Genomic DNA, 24,988 nt, shown 5'->3' with positions numbered 1-24,988 from the left:
CTTTAAGAAAAGGAAATATTTAGATATAAATGCTGGGTTTGACATATATTTTCTGCTTTTGTACTAGGAATTTTCTTTAGCAATGGTGAACGCTGGAAGGAACTCAGGCGATTCTCTTTAACTACCTTGCGCAACTTTGGAATGGGTAAAAGGAGCATTGAAGAACGTATACAAGAAGAAGTTCAGCATCTTTTGGAGTTTTTCCAGGAAACCAAAGGTGGGCAGACAGCTTTCACATTAGGTGTAAAGTATAGTGTTTGGGAGACTGTGTCTGGTGATTTGCACTTGCCTTAAAGAGGAAGTAAACCCTGATGGGTTTACTTCCTCTTTTTTTCCCTGCAAAGGTAAAGCCTAATGGACTACTATGCATCGCATAGTAGCTCATTATGTGTCACTTACCTGACACAGGAGCCAGCGAAGTCGCCGCTGTCCCCTGTAGTCTGCCGCATCCATGTTGCTGGTGGCGTCTCGCAGCTCCGACGAATCACAGCGGCGAAGCCGCGATGACGTCACTCCCGCGCATGCGCACGGGAGTCGCGTCTCGCAGCTCCGCCGCTGCCATTCGGCGAAGCCGCGATGACGTCACTCCCGCGCATGCGCACGGGAGTCGACAAATTAGGCAAATCCATTCTTGGACTTGCCGAATTTAGTGCGCCTGCACGCCGCTGTCTACGGCGCATGCGCCGTAGACAGCGGTGCCCATTTTCGGGCAAATATCTCCTAAACCATATAGGTTTAGGAGATATTGCTTGGACCTACAGGTAAGCCTTAATCTAGGCTTACCTGTAGGTCCAAGTGGTTTGGAAGGGTTTACTTCCTCTTTAAGACTTGGTTGCCTATGATTTGGCTGCAGGAGCCTCAATCTACAACAGATATGGGTGATCCAGGTAGGAGTTAATCACCTGTATTATGCTGGAGGACAATAGAAATATTAGTTGAGGACCACATAAACATTCTGATGCAGCTCTTAAAAACATTCCTTGCAATATGAGGTTTAAGTGGAAATCACCAGCAGAGGAGGTCTTAAATGAGCCATAAGGGGTCCTTACAAGATTTGGCCCTGTCTTACCCAATCAAATAAAAGGGTCTCTGTTGCTAGGAGATCAAACACATTCTGCATAGGTGAAGACCCTGTGGTCTGGAAGAGATTGAAGGATCTTAGACTATGCTGTATACTGTATGTGCTGAGTATCTGAAATAAATATTGCTATATTAAATTGTAATCTATGTAATTTTTATCCAAGAGAACCCTTTTACGGGGGTAACAAGAAGTCTTCTCTGCTGATTACCTACCAATGTGAGGCTACCCTACTGTCATAGCTAGTAAGGTTGGTCAAAATGTTCACTTTTGCAATGACAAGACACCTGGGTTGCCCTAAGTTATTTTAGACTAGGAAATGTAACTGGTTACAATAATGATAATAAATGGAAAAAAAAAAAACACAACTGAAATTACATTGTATCCTAGTTGTGGTCGTTTGTCTTCCTTGAATTTCTGTCTGGATGCTTGATTAGATTTGTCTGTTACCTGAACCAACCGCAAGCCCTACAATGGGGTGTTGACTTGTCACCAATGTGTCAACTGCTTAGATTCTCTGCCATGTGAACAAACCTATCACTGATGTTACAGAAGATTCATAAATCTTCAGTGTTGTTGCTAGGATTGTAAAGAACTGGGGATAACTGTGAGCACTCAGAAGAGAACAAAAAAGAGCGCAAACTAGGATTTTTCAGGTAACACAAAAAAAATTAAAATAAAAAAAATTTGTAGTAGAAATTAAATAAAAACTTCCATAAAACACCAAGGCTAATACTATAAATGACCAAAAGTGGCCAAAAAACGATATTACATCATAACCACCCTACTTTAGATATGTTACAAAATGTATATTATAACATTCAAACTGACAAATTATGACATATGACACAATTTGATTTCAAGTTAATTTTCTTCAGGGAAAGATTGGTGCTCAGTCTGAAATGTGAATATATATCAAAAACATTCTCATGCATGATATAATACAATGCATACACATAGCTTGTAAGATAATAATCGGTAGACCAACGTACAAGAGAAGCTACCAAAGTAGGATAAATTATCAGCCCCCCCAGTACAAACCTCCAACACTGCCCTAAATCCCCCCCCTTTCCCAATAAATAAAAAACACCCCTTCCCCTAGCGCTGACCTCCCCCAGTAGACATTTCCCCCTTCCTCTTCCTTAAGTTCACTTACCATACTTCAGACAAAGCAGCAGTTCAGAGTGAGGGGAAGTCCTCTCCTTGGCTGTGTCATGTGACCAGAGCCAAGATGGAGTTAAGGGTAACTTCTTATGGCTTTTGGCACTGTAGTTCTGTCAAAGTAAAAAAAGTCAGGTTGTCGTAAAATTTATGAAACCTAAACTAAATGATTTCATTGGCAAGGGATTTTTCTTGAAGTCAGCCAATGTCTTGGCCTTTTATAGGGCGCAACTGTGTTGTTCAGAGGCTGTCTCTAAATGATATTGTTACTTAAGCTGTAAATGACTAACAACTAAAACTTTATATATCTAATTCTTTGCATTGTTGACATATGTAGACAGATTAGTTTATTGCCTCTTTGGACTCATTGGGTATTTGAACTGCCCCATGTCCTGATAATCTACCCATTGCTGCTCATTGCTGTCTATGCTATCTTTTTGGCGGTCCTAATATTAGCCTTGATCTTCACATTCTCATTATGTTTTTTAGGTACTGTCTTCGATTCAACATTCATTATCCGTCAATCAGTTTCTAATGTCATCTGTTCAGTCCTCTTTGGGAGAAGGTTTGAATATACAGATCCAAAGCTGCAGAAACTACTGGACTTGATAGCTGAGAATGTCCGGCGGGTAGACAATATCTGGGTTCAGGTAAAATTTGTGATGGTGTCAAAGTCCTTGGAATTATCAACTGACTATACACAGGCCAATAGAATAGTGTCTGGTGATTCCTTTGTGGAATCTCTGGAACAACAAGACCTTCCACTGTCTTTTTTTTTATGACTCAGCTGGAGTGTGGATGTGGAACGTGTACTGTAAAGGCTTTATTATCTTTTCTAAGGAAACATCAATGTACCACAAAGTGGCCTAACGTAAGTGGTCAGACACTATAGCTAGCTCCTGTGTTTTTCACCTATAGCAGCCCCCTTTCCCATAAGGCAAGGAGGCCTACCAGTATTCCATTGCCCCCAGGACTTATACACAATGCAATAGTGCCTAGTCACAACGCTGGGGCAGGCATGAGCTAAGCAAAGCAAACAGGTACTTGCGGTTGGCAGACAGGCAGAGTGGTTCAATGACAGTCCAGTTACAAGGCAGGCAAGCTTCAGAATAGTCAGGGCCACTCCGTAGTCAAAAGGCAGGAAGCGTTCAAAGAATAGTTTGATATCCGATCGTCAACAAAGGAATCCGAACAGCATATCAGGACAGACAAACAGGTAGCTTGAGCACATGTAACTAGCGCTATCGAAAGCATGAGACTGCAGGCTTAGCTGGCTTAAATCGGGTTTGGTCCTCACCCAGAGACTGACCACATCAACCATTTTGCAGGTGGACAGACAGATGGCGATGCATCATAGCCAAAATCAGGATGCTGGAATGAGGCCAGCAGCTGTCAAAGAACAGAAGCATTTAAAAAGCTGCAGACTCAGATTTATCCAAGCTAGCATTCAACCGCTGGGCATGTGGATGACTGAGAGTGAACTTCTTTCGATGGTCCAGCAGCTGGGGCAGGGAAATTTGCCTGGTACAATCAGACGTGGGTGTACTGCTAGCAGAGTGCCCGCAAGTACTTGGCTGTGAAACACCTAATTCTACACCTTCATTCCTCTCAGTGCAGGTTTCAGAGAGGACTGAAGGTCTAGTGGGGTTGGAGATCCTAGCTGATGAGGAGCAAGGAGAGGTCCGCTTTGACCTTTGGTGTGGGTCTTCAAGGTACGCTTGCCAACAAGCTGCATGGCAGGTCAACATATGTCTGTTCAAGCATGTGGTGCTCAAGCGGCTGATGTTTTGGCCACGCAAGATACGCTTGAGACATATGTTGCAGATAGCAGCGGTGCGATCTGATGCACCCGTCTCAAAAAAGGCCCACACCAAAGAACTTTTGGAATAACGTGCAGAGGCAGCGCCCTGCACAGGCGGAGCTCTGAGGTGTGACTCAGTCGGTGTGCTGCCCCTAAGCTGCCTCATTGGAGATATGCCTCCTCCTCCTCCTCCTCCTCTCTCCTATCAGGCACCCATGTGGAGTCAGTGACCTCATCATCCCCTCCCTCTTCATCACTGGAGCAAACCTGGCAGTATGCTGCAGCTGGTGGAACATGACTGCCAGATTGCTGTCCTTATTGAGCATCCCCTCTCTCTGTGCTCACGCTACTGCCTTACTCTAGCTGGGTATCATCATCCAGAGCCTTCAAAACGCTGGGCATCCTCCTGGAGCATGTACCCAACTCAGTGCTCAAACAGTTCGGGGGACTCCTCAGGAGGACATGGTGGGTCTAGGGAAGGAGTGACTGATGACATTGAGACGAGGGAAGAGGACACATTGGCAGCTGCTTTGCTAGTACACTGAGCCTGGGTGAGAGAGGATGAGGAGGATGAGGAGGGCTTGGTCATCCACTCTACCAAGTCTTCGACATGATGCAGCTTAACACGTCCAGCTGCCGAAAATAAGGACAAGCGTGTCCCATGGCTACGTGCTGATGATGAGGCACCGCGTCCACGACCAGCACTGTTGTCTCTAGACACAGAGCCTGCTTGCCCTCTTTTATTGCCTCGTGATTGTCTGCCTCTCCTTGTTGGCCTTCCAGACATTATAATGGCCTGCAGGGAGATGGGAAAACCAGCAAATGGGTAGCTTTAGGTGCACATTGAGCAGATGACACAGTACACCGACTGTAATTACTGCAGCTGCCTGCCTGTGTTACAGAAACAGAACAACCCCAGCAATAAGGTGTAGCTTCAGGTGTATACTGTGCAGGAGGCACATACCACCCACTGTAAATGCTACAGATGCCTGTATTACAGAACACCAGCAATAATGGGTATCTGCAGGTGTATACTGTGCTGGAGGCACACAACACCCACTTTAACAGCGCTAGGTTCACAAGAAAAGAACACACTGCCTATCCTGCTTTCTCCCTGAATGCTGCAACACACTGCACAAGGCCACCGTGATAGTGGCCTTATATAGTGTGGGGCATGTACTAAACCCCCTGAGCTATAATTGGCCACAGGCACCCTGCCTGTGGCTAATTATGGCTCTCCTCGCTGCCAGCACTGTGATTGGCCAAGCATGCGAGGTCACAGTGCATGCTTGGCCAATCATAAGCCAGCAATGCACTGCGATGGCGCAGTACATTGTTCGACCAGAACATCAAGCTCATCCCTACTCTCTAATTGGATGTATCTAAATATTTTAATTCATTTTTGATAGAGTAGGGAAGGTTTAGAACCTGGCAAATATACAATGATTTCCCCGCATATCACCAGTTTTTCTTCCCCCGTTTGTTTCTTCTAGGGGCCAATACACATGCAATTCATAAAATGCATGCTTTTAACATGGGTTTATATGCATTTTGTAATTTTAATATTCAGACAGTGCTGTGAAAAATTGTAAACATTTAAGACATCTTGAATCATAATGTAGCAAAAATACAATGTGTACTATTTAATTATTTTGGTACTTTAAAACATTATTGAATAAACTGGTATTCTGCGTTACTCTGGAGGCAAATCTGCAGACACAAACTGACCGTTAGTAAGGTATTCCTTTGTTTACTTTTTATTTTCACAGATGTACAATTTCATACCGTCCATCCTGAAATATTTTCCGGGACCTCACCATAAACTCACCGAAAATTACCAAGCACAGCTGGACTATGCGGAGGAGATAGTAAGAGAACATGAGAAGACTCTAGACCCTTCTTCGCCACGAGACTATATTGATGTGTTCCTACTAAAAATGCAACAGGTTTGAATTTGCTTTTGTCATAATCAAAGTACCTACTGTTTTTACTGTATGCTATTCTAGAAAACATAGCTTACTAAAAATAATATAAAACACGCAGAACTCCTTGGGTTTCAGAGACCCAAGTGCAGGGCCAACGCCAGCATAAGGCAGCTTAGACAGCTGCTTTAGGGTCCCAGGGGAGGGAGTGGAAAAAGCTGAATCCCAGCCACTTACTGGGGATTCAGGTTTTTAAAATACAGCCATGCCCAAAAGTTTTGAGAATGGCACAAATATGAATTTTCACAAAATCTACTGCTTCAGTGTTTTTGGATCTTTTTGTCAGATATTACTATGGTATACTGAAGTATAATTACAAGCATTTCATAAGTGTCAAAGGCTTTTATTGACAATTACATTAAGTTTATGCAAAGGCCTCTTTCACACGGGGCGGATCAGTAAAGATCTGCCCCGTGATGATCCGCTCGCTCAGAGGGGATCGCTCCGTTGTCCCCGCTGAGCCGGCTGCGGACAGGGCGGTCTCCGCACACTGTGCGGGGACCGCCCTGTCAGCTCTCCGCTCTCCTCTATGGGGATCGAACTAGCACGGACCGTGTGTCCGTGTTCATCCGATCCGCTCTGCAGACGGACAGAAAAATAGGATTTTCCTCCGTCTGCAGAATCGGACATTTGCGGAGGCGGACAATAGCGGGTGTCTGCGGATGCTCATCCGCAGACACCCGCTATCCCATAGGGATGAATGTATGGCCCGTATTTCATCCGCAAACGGATGGATGAAATACGGACATACCATTCACATGTGTGAAAGGGGCCAAAGAGTCAATATTTGCAGTGTTTACCCTTCTTTTTCAAGACCTCACCCTGGCATGCTGTCAATCTACTTCTTGGCCACATTCTGACTGATGGCAGCCCATTCTTGCATAATCAATGCTTGGAGTTTGTCAGAATTTGTGTGTGGGGGAGGGGGTTTGCTCACCCGCCTCTTGAGGATTGACCACAAATTCTCAATGGGATTAAGGTCTGGGGAGTTTCCTGGCCATGGACCCAAAATTGCCATGTTTTGTTCCCCAAGCCTCTTAGTTATCACTGTTGCCTTATGGAAAAAGCAATGTTTGTCCCCAATCTGTTCTTGGATGGATGGGAGAAGTTGCTCTCGGAAGACGTTTTTGTACCATTTTTTTTTTCTATATTCATGGCTGTGTTCTTAGGTAAAATTGTGAGTAAGCCCACGCCCATGGCTGAGAAGCAACCACACACATGAATGGTCTCAGGATGCTTTACTGTTGGCATGACACAGGACTGATGGTAGTGCTCACCTTTTCTCTTCCGGACAAGGTTTTTTTCCGGATGGCCAAAAAAATCGGAAAGGGGATTTATTCGAGAAAATGACTTTACCCCAGTCCTCAACAGTGCAATTAAAATACAGCCAAAGGCCAAACGCTGCGCTGGAGAAGGGATACAAATATCCAAACTGCAAAAAATGTATCAATCAGTGGAACAGCCATTACTTTGAGTTTTAGAATACAAAAAAAAACTAAATCAGTGAAAAATACATATATTTCTCAACAGTGCAATCCCTGTACATTTTGCAGAATATCAGTCTGTCCCTGATGTTTCCTGGAGAGAAGTGGCTTCTTTGTTGCCCTTCCTGACACCAGGTCATCCTCCAAAAGCCTACGCCTCACTGTGCATGCAGATGCCCTCACACCTGCCTGCTGCCATTCCTGAACAAGGTCTACATTGGTGGTGCCCTGATCCTCCAGCCTTCTTCATAAATGCAGTAGAAATGTTTTTTTATGGGATTAAGTTAATTTTCATGGCAAAGAGGGACTTTGCAATTAATTGCAATTCATCTGATTACTCTTCTTAATATTCTGGAGTATATGCAAATTGCTATTATAAAAACTGAGGCAACAGACATTGTGAAAATTAATATTTGTGTCATTCTATTGGTATTCAATAATGTAATCAAATCAAAAACACTGAAATTTACTCACAGAATTGTCGCTGTCGTCACTTTTGAAGAAAAGGAAAAATCCCCTATGTGGTGGACTTTTTAAAAAAAAGGTTTTAGTAGAATGTTTTTATGATTTAAAAAAAATGATTATTGGAAAAAGTGTATAGAAGATATAATATAAAAAACATGGAATGTTTAAACACATCTAAAAACGTTTACATCATCATATATAATGTAATACAGTACAGTCTATACTTCTTGCACCTGACACGTTTCAGAGTACTAAGTGGTCTCCTTCTTCAAGGGTATTTAGCAAGAAGAAACTATGTTCCTAAAATTTTACAATAAATAAGTGCATGGTATTGACATTGATGTCTACTAATATACATTGTTATTAAAGTGCAATATTTTGGAAAAAACACCTACAAATATTATGACTATATGGTTAACATTCCCAGAGTTGTGTCTTTAAAAACATATGAGAGTCTTAATGCTTTCAAGTTTTCATCCAAAAAATCCTTGGTGGTATAAGTATATATACAAATGTCAGACCCAGGAAGGGATAGCAACCCACCGTTGACCCAGCGCCCCCTCTTCCACAGAGGGAAGGAAGACCAAAGGGCAGGAGGAGCCCGAGGACCCACTGGAGTCGGGAAAAGAAAAACCCTGTGAATTGTAGATAAAAAGTCTATAAGTATAGTAATATCCATCATTTCTTCATATACATTTGTTACATTTTTTATCATAACTGAAAAAAGGCTTGGTACCTGTTGATGAAGAATTATTCCCACGCGGTAGGAGCAGGTGGGGAAATGTGGGACCACAGCTATAAAATAATAAATAGTAATAATAGATATAAGTATCTGTCTAGTCTATAGCCTATATAGTATAGGCAGGGTTTTTTATTGAGAAAAAAAAAAGCCTAATATTTAATGTGTGTGTATATATACATATACAGAGTATAAATATACAAGTAGCAAAGGGTGTTCCTCGGTGCACCATAATATTTTATAGGCAAATAAGAGACTTATTTTTATAAATATATAGTTATAATTTTAATATTTTTATTTTCATTTTTCAAAAAGTCACTATATATATTTAATATTAGATTAAAGGCGCTCAAACACCCGAGAGGTATAAAAGTTGACCCAAGACATGCTTCCATTTAAACATAGTGCTCCACATTATATAGTATATGGCCGGCTGGAAGAAATTAAAACATGAGCTAATAAAAGGATTCAAGAGAAAAGTAAAACATTTTTTACCTTGAAAGGCAGAGGTTTTTATGACCGCTCCTCTTGACATCCTACAACCAAATGAGGAGGATGTGAGAGCGAGTGGACATAACTGGGCATATAACTCCCCAATCAGCTGTCAAAAGTATAGCTGATCGTGTATATCTTCTATACATTTTTTCCAATAAACATTTTTTTGAAATCATAAAAACATTCTGCTAAAACCTTTTTATTTAAATTATCGTGCCTTAAAAGTCCACCACATAGGTGATTTTTCCTTTTCTTCTTCAATACTAACCTCTTCGTCAACATTACTGGCCTAACAATTTTTTCCTGTCTCCACTTTCAGTGTCTCATGACGAATTTCGCCACGAATCACTATCGCTCAATTCTGCAAGTGTTTCTAGTTCACTATCGCTGTTTTCTAGCTGGTCTAAAACTGCTTTTGACCTAAAGGGAAGCTTTTTGGATGCCATGGACTTTTTTTAAGTTTCCAGGCAGAAAGAACAGTATATATAATGTAAAAGTGCTGGCAGGGCAATGGACAAAGCACTAGGGACAAAAAGGAAGGGAAAATGATTTGATACAGTAATGTAATCTTACAGATTACAGTGTATTGAATGTGTTCTGTATTTTTCACTTTTTTGAATTTGCCGCCGGGCTCTGCCTCCCATGCATTGCGACGCTTGCAGTGAACGTAGCCCGGCACAGTGATGAATCGGACGGAAGACACAGCCCGTGGACACATCGGGAGGACATTGCAGGATCTTGGGGACAAGGTAAGTAACTTTACCAGGATACTGTGATATGGTTCGGGGTTCACCTGGAACCACACTCGGGATTACCGGTAGCGAGGGTACATCAGAGTCAATGGCTTGGTATTTTGGACAGCTATTTTAGCTAAGAGAAAATTCCCAAAACATGGCCTGTTGGGGGTACTGGTGGATAGGGTTGAGAACCACTGATCTAGAGGGGGGAAGAAAGAGAGATAAACTAAGACAATTGATATTTAAACAGTATAAACATGCTATGGAAACACTGACAATACTCATAACAAGTAATTTGCTGATTTGCACTTAAAAAGTCAAAACAGCATGAAAAATAATTGGCCCCTGATATTTACAGACAGTTGTTAAAATCGCAGGTTTTTAGAAATGCATAAATTTACTGATGGTTGGCAACCCTGGCAGAGGGTGAAGTGTGCGGGGAAGTTTGGAGGGACAGTGTGCTCAGTCACTGTCTTGTATGTATAGCTCAAATAAACAAAAGATTTCCCGACACACTCGCCAACCAGCCTGCAAAACAAATTGGTACTGTCTAAGACCCCATACACACTATTAGTGATGGACATTCCCTATTCTCTATAATAACTCGGGATGCGGCCATTTACTGCAGAATAATCCTCCTAACAAATTTCAATCCAAACTGTTAGACCCCATACACACTATTAGATTTTCTGCAGATTTTTGTCTTTAGATTTACCAAAACCATGTAGTGCAAGGGCCTGCCTGATTGCATACAAATTGAAACTCTTAAGGTGTGACCTCATATTATATGGTTTTGGTAAATCTGAAGACAAAAATCTGCAGAAAATCTTAGCCCTTGTACACACGGTCGGACATTCCGACAACAAAATCCGTCAGATTTTGTCCGACAGATTTTGTCCGAAACTGGTGTTGCATACACACGGTCGGACAAAGTTGTTGGAAAATCTGATCGTTCGTAACGTGATGACCTTATTTCATTACGATGGGACTAAGTTCAGGCTAGTAGCCAATAGCTTTGGTCTAGGAATTTGACCTGAGCATGCGTGGCACTTTGTCCGATCGGAATTCTCTATAAATGATCGGACAAATTTTATAGCCCAGGTCTAAAACTTTGTCGGTCGGATATTCCAATGGAAACAGTCCAATGTAGCCCACACATGGTCGGATTATCCGACAACACGGTCCGATCGGACATTTTCCATCGGAATGTCCGACCGTGTGTACAAGGGCTAATAGTGTGTATGGGGTCTAACAGTTTGGATTGAAATCTGGTAGGAGATTATTCTGCAGTAAATGGCCACATCCTGAGTTATTATAGAGAATAGGGAATGTCCATTGCTGAATATGGGACTTTAAAGGCTCAGAGAGTAAACATATATGTTTGTATTAAAAGATAAGAATTTTATTTATGGAACACAAAACAATAATTTTGTAGAGTATAGTAAAATGGCAAACAGCATAGGAAAATGGCAAACAGTTTGCATTAAAAACAGAGGGAATTGTTTGCACATGTATGAAAATACATGCGTAACCCGCAGTGCACATGTCAAGGGACCGCTGTATATAATGCTAGGATCCCTTGGACTAATACCATTGAACTTATATTTTTTTGGGACTTACTTTCATATATATATATTTTCCATTTTGCATATGTTTTATATATATAGTTTTTGTAACTTATTCTCAGATTTTACTTTTATTTTTATTTTTTCATTTTTTCTTCTATTTCACTATTTTCACTTTAGGTGATATTGCACTTCGCACATGTTTTTTAGCTTTTATCGCCAAAAGGTTTTGTATTACTGTATTTTCATTTTTTGTATGCACTAATACACACACACATTTTTTAACCTGTTTGGGTTCTGGGGTGTGAAACGTTCACACTTTCAGTTATTTGACCTACACATATAATTTTCTTTTTGGTTTTCACTATACACTGATTTAATATTAATATTGTTTGAGGTGTATATACATATATATATATACTTTTTGGCATTACACACTGGTGGGTACACCCATGTGGCCCCAGGTTGTTCATTAGTGCACGGTACTTTAAATATATATATATATCTTTTTCACTTTATACTGATAAAGGGTTCTTCATTACTGTTGCTAATAGGCCTGTCACTGAATGTATTTTGTCGCATCTCAGGCGATTTGATCTTTAATTTCATCAGGTTGTACATGTAGTCTGGTACATATGGTCTTTTGGCCTGTATTTTTAACATACTTGAGAATGTGTGTTTGAATAGATATTCTTTAGGGAAATATCCTGGCTTGTTCTAACATCATTAGTTCCTGATTTTCTGCTGTTTTGTAGTATTAATTTACAATGAGTTTGATTAGTAATCCCCGTCATTAGTAATTTATGTTTTGGGACCCTTTTTTCTATGGTGGCCCACAGATTTATTACATTTATTGTTTGATTTAAACCTTTCTTTGGGCGGAGCTGGGGCTTTTCTTGGTGTCCTAGCTCTTTATGTGATTCTGGGTTTGCCAATATACAGTGTCATTAGAAGTAGGTTGAGAGGGAATACTGGGCTTTTTGCAAAGACCGTGTCCTGGCTCCCCATTCATTTATTCTCCATAAGACCCTTTTGTAATGGAGACCTGTTTTCTAGGTAGCGCCAATTAACCCGATAATATTCTAATAATTTCACTCTTTAAAAGGAACCCTACTAAGGGGTTTCCTTTTGTCCGGGGGGCAGCAGCCTATGTAGTGTTTTTACATGCAGGTACGTTATATTCATACAGAGCTTTTTATTTGATTTGGTTTAAGCCTCTCCTGGTGTTGAATAGCGCGGTTTTTATATAGATCTTTATTTTTATATATCTCTATATAATGCGGTCCTAACTCTAAAACTAATTTTCAGAGCCTCCATAGTAGGAGCACATACTGTATGACAATGGATAGATTAAGGGCAGGTGTGCCTGAAGGGAGCCCACCCCTCCTTAAAGGCACAGGGACTAACTCTATCTCCTAACTCTAAAGTATGTATCTATAGCCCTGACTATATATAATCCACGACTCCTTCACTAGTGTAGTTTCCTACCTCCATATTAGATTGCAAGCTTTACAGGACATTCCCATTGAAAGCCTGTCCATCAGGGGAAACCCTCCCAATCAATGCCCCTAATCTCCATGTAGGGCGCCGGACACATAGATTTCTAGGGTTTTTGTCTTTTTAAGCACATGCTTAGAGCAGGAGGCTCTAATTGGCTTCAAAAAGGGGGGGGGGGGGGGCTCAGGGTGCAGCGCACGGGAGTCTTAGGACAGGTCTCAGGACCTGCCTTCTGTTTGGCTGGGAGGAGAAGCATTGGCCCCAGTAGCAGCCTACCCTGGATTCAGCAGTACATTGCCACCTAGTCCTCCTCCCCAAACCTCTACCACAGTATAAGGTAAGGACTCTGATTGTGCAGGGACTGATTGATCGAGAGCCGGAGGGTCATAGTGTAAGGGCCAGGTCTGTTTGCCACCCACTCAAAATTTTGACCACCAGCCACTGCGCATTCCATATTACTAATCTACCATCGCCACATGAAGGAGGTACCAGTGTAGCTGTAGAAAGTGGGGGGTGGCGGGAGAATGGGGGAGGGAGCAGGAAAATGCACCTTCACTTATGTAAATTATCCAAATGTTAAATACTGGATGGTCTTCTTGAGTTAACTTTTTGCCACATCTAAATGTTTCCAAATTAGCTTTAGGTATAAAAACTTTGAGAAGGAAGAACATGCTATATTGCCTATATCAATTCAGACTAAAACATGCACTATAAATAATGTGGATTTAAGTAGATATAAGTGGATAAGAAGATAGGTAGAATGTGGGCAACACAGATTTTCCTTTCACATATATTTTGCCATGAAGCAAACCCTTGTTCCTATGCTTGTCAAGGCTCTCAGTACCTACATCTACATTTACCCACATCTAATGACATTCTTGTAACCCGCGAGGTAGTGTCGGCTCGTGAGCCGCGCTTTTGGGCCTCCGACCCCAGCCCCTCTGCTGGATTCTGTGGCGAGACGTATGGACCACGTACCTTCTTTAATATGTGAGGGACACTGAAGCATGAACCTGGGTAAACTCCACCATTAAGCATTATAATTTACGTGAACCTTTCGGCAATACTATATTGGGTAAACCATATTAATAAACTTAGAATATTTTTTTTGAAAACTGACACTTTATTGAAATTTCAAGTGAAACAAAGAAATCAAGGAAGGAATAATAAGGCACAAGCAATAAAAGTAAGCGGTCACAGACCACAGTAAGCAAAGGCAAAGAATACAACATTGCATCAACTCATGCATTTCAGTACAATGACACTCAGTTACCGGGAGAGTTAGGTTCCAGCAGCCTGCCACCGGTCAAGTAAACAAACCCGTCTGTGACCAAAAAAAAGAAAAAGGAAGGGAGCTCAAAGAGAAAGAAGGAAAATAGGAAAGGCGAACAAGAACACGGAGAATCGTGCGAACAGCCCAAGAATGGGAGAGAAAAGGTGTAGAGTAGATAAAGAAGAAGAAAGAAATGAAAAGGGAAGTAAAAGAAAGAAAAGTAAAGCAAAGGACGCCTCTACGACCCACCGACCCCACGCCCCCTCCCCCTCCACCCTCAGAAGGCAGAAGCCTCCATCTTATCCCAAAGATCCCAAACCTTGTTATGTTTGTCAAGCGTGTTATTTAGGGAAGCTGTAAGATATTCCATACGCCTGACGTCTCTAATTCTAATGTGTAACTCAACTAGTGAAGGGATCTCCTGTTTCTTCCATTTAAGGGCAATTAGGCAACGCCCAGCCGTCAGCACATGGGCTAACAGGAGTTGGGAGGATCGGGAGAACGTAGCAGGAGGGAGGCCCAGGAGGAACAGCTTGGGGTCTAACGGTATTTGTGCTTCAAAAATGGTATATAATAAGGCCCTAACCATTTCCCAATAGGGGACAACTCGAGGACAAGTCCAGTAAATATGGAACAGCGTCCCGACTGCACTACGGCAGCGCCAACAGCGGGAGTCCGCGGTGGGGTAAATAGAATGGAGCAGGGACGGAGTTTGATACCAATGCAGCATAACCTTGTATTGATTTTCCTTATATAAAGTGCAAACGGAGCTTTTAGCTGCACGTGACCAGACCCGCTGCCACGTCTCCAAGGGCACGGCCTCCCCCAAGTCCCTGTCCCATTTATCCATATACGCGTGCCGCGGACCCGTCAGGGAGGAATCCGCTATTAAAATTTGGTATGTACGTGAGATCATGCCCTTCGGAGACGAGCCCTCCAGGCATACCTTTTCAAACTCAGTTAAAGGGGAGAATTGTAGGGTCGGTGTAAAAGATTGGGCGAAATGGCGGATCTGCAGATAGCTATAGAATGCTTGTTTAGGTAAATCATATAAATCCTTCAATTCCTGGAATGATCTAAGTAACTTAGTCCTGGTGTCCACCAGCTGACCAAAAAGAAAGAGACCTCTGCTAAACCAGGGTTGGGACATTCGAGATGTCAGACTATCCGGAACAGTGGGAGTAAACAAGAAAGAGGTGGCCAGGGAGGTTGGGGAGGACAGCGGATATACTTTTTTGGAGCGGAGCCATAAAGTGCGAACCAGTGCTATCGGTCCCAATAATTGATACTTACTAAGGCTAATTTCCGTGCTCCACAACATGGAGTTAGGATGCGTAGGGGCCAACCACAGCTTCTCGATTTGGGACCAGCGGTTATAGGCGTAAAGCGTACACCACGAAGCTATCGGTCTAAGTTGGGCCGCCAAATAATATTTGGTTACATTGGGGAAGGCTAGACCCCCCTGATAGCGTGGGGCAAATAGTACAGACCGTGCTAACCGGTGCCTTCCATAGTTCCAAAAAAAACGGAGAAGGTCACCTTGGAGCGACCTAAGGTGCGCCAGAGGGATAGGTATGGGTAGAGTCTCGTAGAGGTAGAGAAGCCTAGGGAGGATGGTCATCTTAATGGTCGCTAACCTGCCAAAGAGGGACAGTTTTATTAATTTCCATTTGGCCAGGGACGCCCTAATGTCCTTGAAAAGTTGGGGGAAATTAGCTTTATATAGAGTCTCATAGGACGGAGTAAGATGTACCCCCAGATATTTTAGAGAGGATGTCTTCCAAGCGTAGTGAAAGGAGTGAGACAGGGTGGACAAAGTCCTCGGGGTCATATTAAGGGGAAGGGCTTCCGTCTTCGAATTATTGATTTTGTAGCCCGAGAGAAGGCTGTAAGCGTCTAATTCTTTATGGAGATTCGGCAGGGAAATATGTGGCTGAGTCAAGGATAGGAGGACATCATCCGCAAACAGGGACACTTTAAAGTCCCTGGTCCGGACCGGGATGCCATGAATGTTCGGATTTAGCCTTATATGGGCAGCAAGGGGTTCGATGCACAGGGCATACAAGAGAGGGGATAGAGGGCATCCCTGCCGAGTTCCATTGGTGATAGGTAGCGCGGGAGAGAGGGCAAACTGGGTCCTAACCAGGGTCAGTGGGGACGAGTAGAGGTGGGAGATAGCCTGTAGGAAAGGGCCGTCCACCCCCGCCCTCCGGAGCGTGGCGAACAGGAAGGGCCCTTAGAATATTTTTAACATAAATATTACTCGATAGATTTATTAAGTTTTATCTTGTCTCTCTATCAACAGACTATCTCTGAAGAAGACCCTAGTGGTTGAAACGCGTTAGAACTATTTTTTGCTGTTACTAATTTTATACAGTATATTTATAGTTAGGTCTGCTTAGTGTATGCCCATTGATATCATTGTATTTTTTGTATATAAGAGTCTGGCTCTATTTTTTGTTTTAAATACCTAGGTGAAGCTCATATTTTTACCATACAATAAAATAATCTTTTTATATTATGCTACGCTCATTGTTTATTGCTGCCTAAAAACCCTGTTGGTGGGGGAATTTGTTTTATTTTTTCGATTTATAGGGGTGAGCAGCACCCTCCCCGCTCTTGCCAGCAGTGTGTTCTTCCCAATATCGTGTCATCACTATGTGCCTCTAGTTTTATTTTTTTCTCTTCACCCCTAAAGCCCATGGTAGTGAAGGCATCAAGAAACTTTTTTGACAAAAAAATACTTCCTTCCCTGCATTTGTCGTGGATAGGGCAGTCCATTAAAATAATATGGGGTGCTCCACCCATAACGCGTGCACGTAAACACACATACACAGATCTGAATCAGAGCCTGAGTTACAATGGGAGAAAAAGGTGTCCCCACTGAAGCTTTCTCACCAATCCTTGTTTTCACAACCAAAATTTTCAAAATCCAATTGTCACAGTGACAGAAAGTGAGGTGCAATCTACTGAACAGGGGTACAGACAGCAAAACAAATGTTACAAGGGTGTTAACCCTTCACTATGCTATCCAAAATGTGAAAAATATTTTTTTGGCTGGAGCTACACTTAAAAAATTTACCCGTTCCAACTTGCATATAAATTCAGCTAAAGAACAAACCAACAGAACCTATTTTAACCCTGGTATGTGTAAGCTATGCAACTATTCATAATGATTATTTACTGGAAAACCTCTCTAGACTCTAAAACCATTGGAGTGTCACCCTTATTGTTCTCTATATACTTGAATTTCCCTGAGGGGTCACTTTGGTATATGGGAGCAGCCCCCCAAAGTGATTCAGCTTAACCAATATGAAACCACAAGAAGGTCACTTATGTTATTGGACACTAGTAACACGAGATCTAGAGCCTCTTATGTCCTCTACCTTGCCCAGAACAAAAAAATAATAATTTCTGGTAGTTATATTTATATTAGTAAAGTAATAAGATATATGGGCCCTTCTCTATACGAGTATCTCTATTTGTGTGATTATTGTGTGGGTTTCAGATGTGGGGCTTATTGAAAGTTTCAAAGTTGACAATGCTTTATTGAAGGAAGTTACTAATTTTCTACATCAATCAATGAGATATATTCTTTATTTCTCCAATTTGTTTTCAGGAAAGCGAGAATCCACACACAGAATACAATCTACCAAATCTTCTCTCCTGTGCACTGGACATATTTTTTGCAGGACAGGAGACAACCACGAGCACGTTGGCTAGCACACTGCTCATTCTTATGAAGTACCCTCATGTTAAAGGTAGAGATGGCTTTCTTAGAGCATTAATCAAACCTTTGGGTAATTTCCACCAGATTCAGGGCAGTAATTGTGATTGTTAGGCCGCGTACACACGGGCGGACTATCCGTCCAACTAAGTCCGTCAGACAATCCGACAGACAGTCCGTCCTACTTTTGAATGAACGGACTTGACCACACACGATGAACAGACAGTCCGCTGAAAGCTTGCGCGATGACGTGTACAGCACGTACGACGGGACTAGAAATACGACGTCCAATACACTGCAATGCAACCTTCGGCCGTGTAAATCCTTTCTGAGCATGCGCCATACTTAGTCCGTCCAACTTGCCTACTCACGAGCGGACTGTCCGCTGAAACCAAGTTTGGACGGACAATATTACGGAAATTCCGAAAGACTTAGGCCGTGTACACACGGGCGGACTGTTCGCCCAACCTTGTCCGCTGAACAGTGTTTGGGCGGACAGTCCGCTCGTGTGTGGGCTTTCAGCGGACAGTTTCAGCGGACAGTTGGACGGACAAGGTCTTTCGGAAATTCCGAAAAACTGTCCGCTGAAACTGTGTTTGAGCGAACAGTCCGCCCGTGTGTGGGCCTGTCCGCTGTACTTTCGAAATGAGCGGACTGTTCCCGCTCGGAAAGTCCGCCCATTTCGAGCGCGTGTACAGGTAGGCGGGGCCCGCGAAGGAGACGTCGCGGGCTTCGCCGCCTGGAATGGGCTTAAAGGGGAACCCCAACGCCGAAAAAAATCGGCGTGGGGGTTCCCCCCAAGTCCACACCAGACCCTTGTCCGAGCACGCTACCCGGCCGGCCAGGGAAGGGGGCGAGCGAGCGCGCCCCCCCTCCTGAGCCGTACCAGGCCGCGTGCCCTCAACATGGGGGGTGCCTTGGGGAAGGGGGGGCCGCGCGGCCCCCCCCACCCCAAAGCACCTTGTCCCCATGTTGATGAGGACAAGGGCCTCTTCCCGACAACCCTGGCCGTTGGTTGTCGGGGTCTGCGGGCGGGGGGCTTATCGGAATCCGGGAGCTCCCTTTAAGAAGGGGGCCCCCCGGATACCGGCCCCCCACCCTATGTGAATGAGTATGGGGTACAATGTACCCCTACCCATTCACCTGTGAAATAAAGTACAAATAAAAACACAACACAGGGGAAAAAAATATTTTATTGCACAGCCGGGGGTCTTCCGTCTTCGGGGGTCTTCTCGCCGGACTCCTCCGCTATGTGTGTGTAGCTCTTTTGCCAGCGGAGGAGTCCGGCTTTCTTCCTCCCCGCCGCCGGCCTCTTCTCCCGACTTCGGGGGTCTTGTCCCCCTCTTCGGTTCTTCTGCCGGGCCACCTCGCCTGGTCCGGTGGCCCGGTCTTCTGTCGCCGTCTTCCGTTCTTCTGTCGCCGCCTTCGGTTCTTCTGCCGGGCCACCGCGCCTTCTTGTAGCTCTTTTACAGGCGGTGGCCCGGTCTTCTGTCGCCGCTGTCGCCTTCCGTTCTTCTTCTTGTTCTTCTTGTTCTTCTCCAGGAGATGTTGACACGTCGCTCCCTCCGGCCGGAATGCCAGAGCCGCCCTGCGCTGTGACTTATATAGTGACAATGGGGCGGTGTCACATGGTATATGTCACATGGGTTGGTCACATGGTGACCCCGCCCCCTTACGATGTCATAGTCCCCATGTGACATCAACCCATGTGACCAACCCATGTGACATATACCATGTGACACCGCCCCATTGTCACTATATAAGTCACAGCGCAGGGCGGCTCTGGCATTCCGGCCGGAGGGAGCGACGTGTCAACATCTCCTGGGGAAGAACAAGAAGAACAAGAAGAAGAACGGAAGGCGACAGCGGCGACAGAAGACCGGGCCACCGCCTGTAAAAGAGCTACAAGAAGGCGCGGTGTCTCCTTCGCGGGCCCCGCCTACCTGTACACGCGCTTGAAATGGGCGGATTTGCCTCCTCCTTACGTGGGCGAGTCCGTTCATTTCAAAAGTTGAGCGAACTGTTTGCCCAACCTTGTTCGTCAAACAGTCCGCTCGTGTGTGGGCAAGTCCGCTCATGCAAATTTTGAGCGGACTGTTTGATGAAACTGTTTGCCGAACAAGGTTGGGCGAACAGTCCGCGCGTGTGTACGCGGCCTTAGTCCGCCAGACTGTCCGCTGAAAAAGTCCGCTGAAGCCCACACACGAGCGGACTGTCCGCTGAAACACGTTTCAGCGGACTAAGTTGGACGGACAATCCTCTCGTGTGTACGCGGCCTTAGAGAACAATTAATTGGTCTGCTGATCCCATAAAAATGAGACCCAGTTTGCTCATTTTCTTTACAATATTTTACCTAAGTAAATGAAACAGAAATTCTCCTCAAGATATAGATTTGTATCCCAGTAGCAAAGCCAAAAACAAGAAGGCCTTCAGGGTGCCTTAAAGGACACCTGTTGGGTTAGAAGTGGCCTTCAGCTGTTGCCACTGTTTACTTCTTTTAAAAGGAGAAATTTCCAGAGGTGATGTCCTTTTCTTTTTTATTTGAGCATTACATGACTTAGAACTAGCATGTACATGTCAAATCTCCAACACCCGCTGCTCGGTACAGGTTTGTTTGGAATCAATGGTAAACTAAATTGTGAAGTAGTGAAGAAAGGACAAGGTTGATAAACCTGGAACATACGGTGCTGTGAAAAATAATTGCCCCCCCCAACCCCTTGCCAAAATCATGAATGAGTGGTGATTAACTCCATTTTTTGGAAAGCTGAGTTCAATTTCACTAAGGCCGCGTACACACGCGCGGACTGTTGGCCCAACTTTGTCCGTCCAACAGTTTGAGCGAACAGTCCGCTCAAACTTAGCATGGACGGACATGGCCACACACGACGGACGAACAGTTTGCTGAAACCGTGCGCGATGACGTGAACGGCACGTACGACGGGACGAAAAATACGACGTCCTATACACTGCAATGCAACCTTCCGACGTGGAAATCCTTTCTGAGCATGCGCGAGACTTAGTTGGCCGAACAAGCCTACACACGAGCGAACAGTCCGCTGAAACCTTGTTTCAGCGGACAGTTTTTCGGAATTTCCGTAAGACCTTGTTCGGCCAACTGTCCGCTGAAACTGTCCGCTGAAGCCCCACACACGAGCGGACTGTCCGCCCAAACACTGTTCAGCGGACAAGGTTGGGCGAACAGTCCGCGCGCGTGTACGCGGCCTTACCACAACCAGGCCTGATTACTGCCAGATTTGTTAATTCAAGGAATCACTTAAATAGAAGCTGTGTGACAAAGTGCAGTAAGCTAATACAGTGCCTTGCAAAAGTATTTACTCCCCTTGGCATTTTTTTGTGTTTTGTTGCCTCACAACCTGGAATTAACATGGATTGTTTGAAGGTTTGCATCATTTCATTTACAGAACATGCCCACAACTTTGAAGATTTTTTTTATTTGTATTCTTTGTGAAGCAAACAAATAGGACAAATAACAGAAAAATGCAATGAGCATAACTCCTCACCCCATAAATTCAATACTTTGTAGAGCCACCTTTTGCAGCTATCACAGCTCCAAGTAGCTTTGGATAAGTCTCTATGAGCTTGCCACATCTTACCACTGGGATTTTTGCCCATTCCTCCTTGCAAAACTTCTCCAGCTTCTTCAAGTTGGATGGTTTGTGCTTGTGAACAGCAATCTTTAAGTCTGACTGATTTTCTATTGGATTGAGGTCTGGGCTTTGACTAGGCCATTCCAACACATTTACATGTTTCCCCTTAAATCACTCAAGTGTTGCTTTGTTTCTTTGTGTGTTTGGGGTCATTGTCTTACTGGAAGGTGAACCTCTGTCCTAGCCTCAAATCACACAGAGGGGTACAGGTTTTGCTCAAGAATATCCCTGTATTTAGCACCATTCATCTTTCCCTCAAGTCTGACCAGTTTCCCAACCCCAACTGCTGAAAAACATCCCCACAGAATGATGCTGCCACCACCATGTTTCACTGTGGGGGTGGTGTTCTTTGGGTGATGTATTGGGTTTGCGCCAGACATAGCATTTTCCTTGATGGTCAAAACTTTAAATTTTACTCTTGTCAGACCAGAGCAACTTCCTCGATACATTTTGGGAGTCTCCCAAATGCATTTTCGCAAACTCAAACATGGCATTCTGTTTTTTTGCTGAAAGTAATGGCTTTCTTCTGGCCACTCTGCCATAAAGCTCAACTCTGTGGAGCGCACGGCTTTTTGCTGTCCTATGTTTAGATACACCAGTCTCTGCTGTGGAACTCTGCAGCTCCTCCAGGGTTACCCTAGGTCACTGTGCTGCCTCTCTGATTAATGCCCCCCTTGCCCAGTGAGTGAGTTTTGGTATGCGGTAATCTCTTGGCAGGTTTACTGTTGTGCCATGTTCTTTCCATTTGGTTATGATAGATTTGATGGTGCTCCTAGGGATCATCAAAGATTTGGATTTTTTTTTTTTATAACCTAACCCTGACTTGTACTTCTAAAAAACATTGCCCCTTACTTGTTTGGAGAGTTGCTTGGTCTTCATGGCAGTGTTTGGTTAGTGGTGCCTCTTGCTTAGGTGTTGCAGTTTCTGGGGCCTTTCAAAAAGATGTGTATGTGTGTGTGTGTGTGTGTGTGTGTGTGTATATATGTCATGACAGTTCATGTGAAACTTAGATTGCACACAGGTGGACTTCATTTCACTAACTGTGACCTCTGAAGGTAATTGTTTGTGTAGCACTGACCCCCGAATTAGCTGCTGGTTTTATTGGGCTTACCGTTACCTTCTTGACCTCCTCTCTGTCTAAGGTTTCCCATGGTAGATGGCCCAAAGAAATGCAGAAACCGACACTGGATCTTCTTTTGGATTATTTATTTAGAAGATAAAACAGTCTCTTAATGAGGGGTAGAGGGTTAGGAAGAAGTTCAGGTACTTTTGGACTGCAAAAATATAAAGTCTCCTATAGAAGAAATCCAGAGAATAACCTTTTCACGGCTGGATTCTCACAACCTCCAGATAGACATCCTCTCCCTAGGCCTAGCAGCCGGTAGGGTGTAAAGTAAAGTCTCTGTCACAGACCTGAATGTGAAATACTTGAGAAAAATCTCTGCCACAGACTTGAAGGTAACTGAGGGACATAATCAAATTTAGAGAACTATCGTACGGTACCGGTATCTCTCAGCCAGTCCGGCATTACCATATGAATGTAGATCCATGAAGTGTCCTTCAACTGAGCCTCAAGGCTCCTTCAGAGAAGCCAGACTTGTGCATGGCCTTTTCCTGAAGAGTCCTTCCCTGGATGCTTCTCCAGTTGCTGGGCCTCTCCTTAGACGAGATGGCACCGGACCACCCTTGAATCGCCAGGCCTCAACATCCTTTCAGGCCTGTCCCTGCAGTTGCTTCACCTTGGGTTATCCAGCCCTGAGACTTGGAACTGCATGGATCCGCACCCCAGGCCAGGAGGGCCATGGGGGCTGGTCAGGAGGACCAGGACCAAACAGACAGAGAATATCTTCTGGACCGGAACTCTAAAGCACGTGATGTAAGTACCTTAAATACCACCTCCCAGAGTGCACAGCAGGATGACACTCCCACTGGGCTGGTTCTGAGAAAACGTGGTACTCAATACACCCAGTTAAACTGCGTTCTACCACTTTCCGGCAGTGACAGCGACACCTGTGGTCAAGGAGAACGCCGTACAATCCAGCCAGACTGGTACTGAAACCATAATTTTGCTAAATTAGCTCCAAATCCAAACTGTGGTTTCAGGAGTATTAATTTTCAAAAACATATAGCGCATACTCATCAGGAGTCGGCGCTACATTTGCATCAGAGCTTTTTATGGGCTTCATAACAAAGGGGGTGAATACATACACACATGCTAATTATCAGTTTTTTATTTCTGAAAAATAGTTTTTTTATGTGTGTGTATATATTTCTAATTTTACTTCACCAACTTAGACTATTGTCTTCTGATCCATCACATATAATTCAGATTAAAATACATTGAACTAAAGGCTGTACTGCAACAAAATGGGTAAAAAGCCAAGGAGGTGAATATTTTTGCAAGGCACTGTATATATAAAAAAGCAAAACTTCATGCCGCGATCTAAAGAAATTAAAGGTAGGAACAGATAAGAAACAAAGTAATTGACATGTATTGGTCTGGAAAGGGTTACAAAGCCATTTTGGACTCCAGTGAACCACAGTGAGAGCCATTATCCACAAATAGAAAAAACTTGGAACAGTGGTGAACCTTCAGAGGATTGGACGGCCTACCAAAATTACTCCAAAAGCACAGAGACCAGGAGTAATCCAGGAGGTCAAAATAGAACCCAGAACATCTAAAGAACTGCAGGCCTCACTTTACTCAGTTAAGGTCAGTGTTCATGATTCAACAGTAAGAAAGAGAATGAGCAAAAATGACATCCATGGAAGAGTTCCAAGGCAAAAGCCACTGTTGACCAAAAAGGACACAAAGGCTCATCTCAAATTTGCTAAAAACATCTTGATTATCCACAAGACTTTTTGGCAAATATTTTGTGGTCTGACGAGACAAAAGTTGAACTTTTTGGAAGCTGTGCATCTGTTACATTTAGCGTAAAACTTTAACAGGTCGTTCATGCTCAAAAACTCTTCAATGTGGCTGAATTAAAACAATTCTACAAAGAAGAGTGAACCAAAATTCCTCCACAGTGATGTGAAAGACCTATTGCCAGTTATTGCAAATGCTTGATTGCAGCTGTTGTCACCAAGGGTGGCACAGCCAGTTATTAGGTTTAGGGAGCAATTACTTTTTCACATAGGGCCAGGCAGGTTTGGACAGCTTTTTCCATTGTTAAATTAAATCCTCATTTAAAAACTGCATTTTGCATTTACTCAGGTTATCTTTGTGTAATATTAAAATGTGTTTGATTTGAATAATTTAAGTGTGACAAATATGCAAAAAAATATAAAATCCGGAAGGAGGCAAATACTTTTT

At 43.6% G+C, this 24,988-nt stretch overlaps 1 protein-coding gene across 1 annotated transcript in view; it reads left to right on the top strand.

Annotated features, from left to right (window-relative positions):
• Nucleotides 1-24,988, top strand: part of LOC143982508 (cytochrome P450 2G1-like) — a 76,689-nt gene that overhangs the window by 9,963 nt on the left and 41,738 nt on the right. The window contains exons 3-6 of the mRNA XM_077481321.1: nucleotides 68-217; nucleotides 2,729-2,889; nucleotides 5,810-5,986; nucleotides 17,897-18,038. Of these exons, the coding sequence (XP_077337447.1) occupies nucleotides 68-217; nucleotides 2,729-2,889; nucleotides 5,810-5,986; nucleotides 17,897-18,038 (630 nt within the window). The remainder of the gene's footprint in view (nucleotides 1-67; nucleotides 218-2,728; nucleotides 2,890-5,809; nucleotides 5,987-17,896; nucleotides 18,039-24,988) is intronic.

This window comes from Lithobates pipiens, unplaced genomic scaffold (assembly GCF_037356315.1).
Source record: "Lithobates pipiens isolate NorthernLeopardFrog02 unplaced genomic scaffold, aLitPip1_a1.2 Scaffold_1, whole genome shotgun sequence".
Taxonomy (NCBI): Eukaryota; Metazoa; Chordata; class Amphibia; order Anura; family Ranidae; genus Lithobates; species Lithobates pipiens.
The sequence above is the reverse complement of the archived record's forward strand: the minus strand, read 5'-3'. Positions and strand labels throughout refer to the sequence as shown.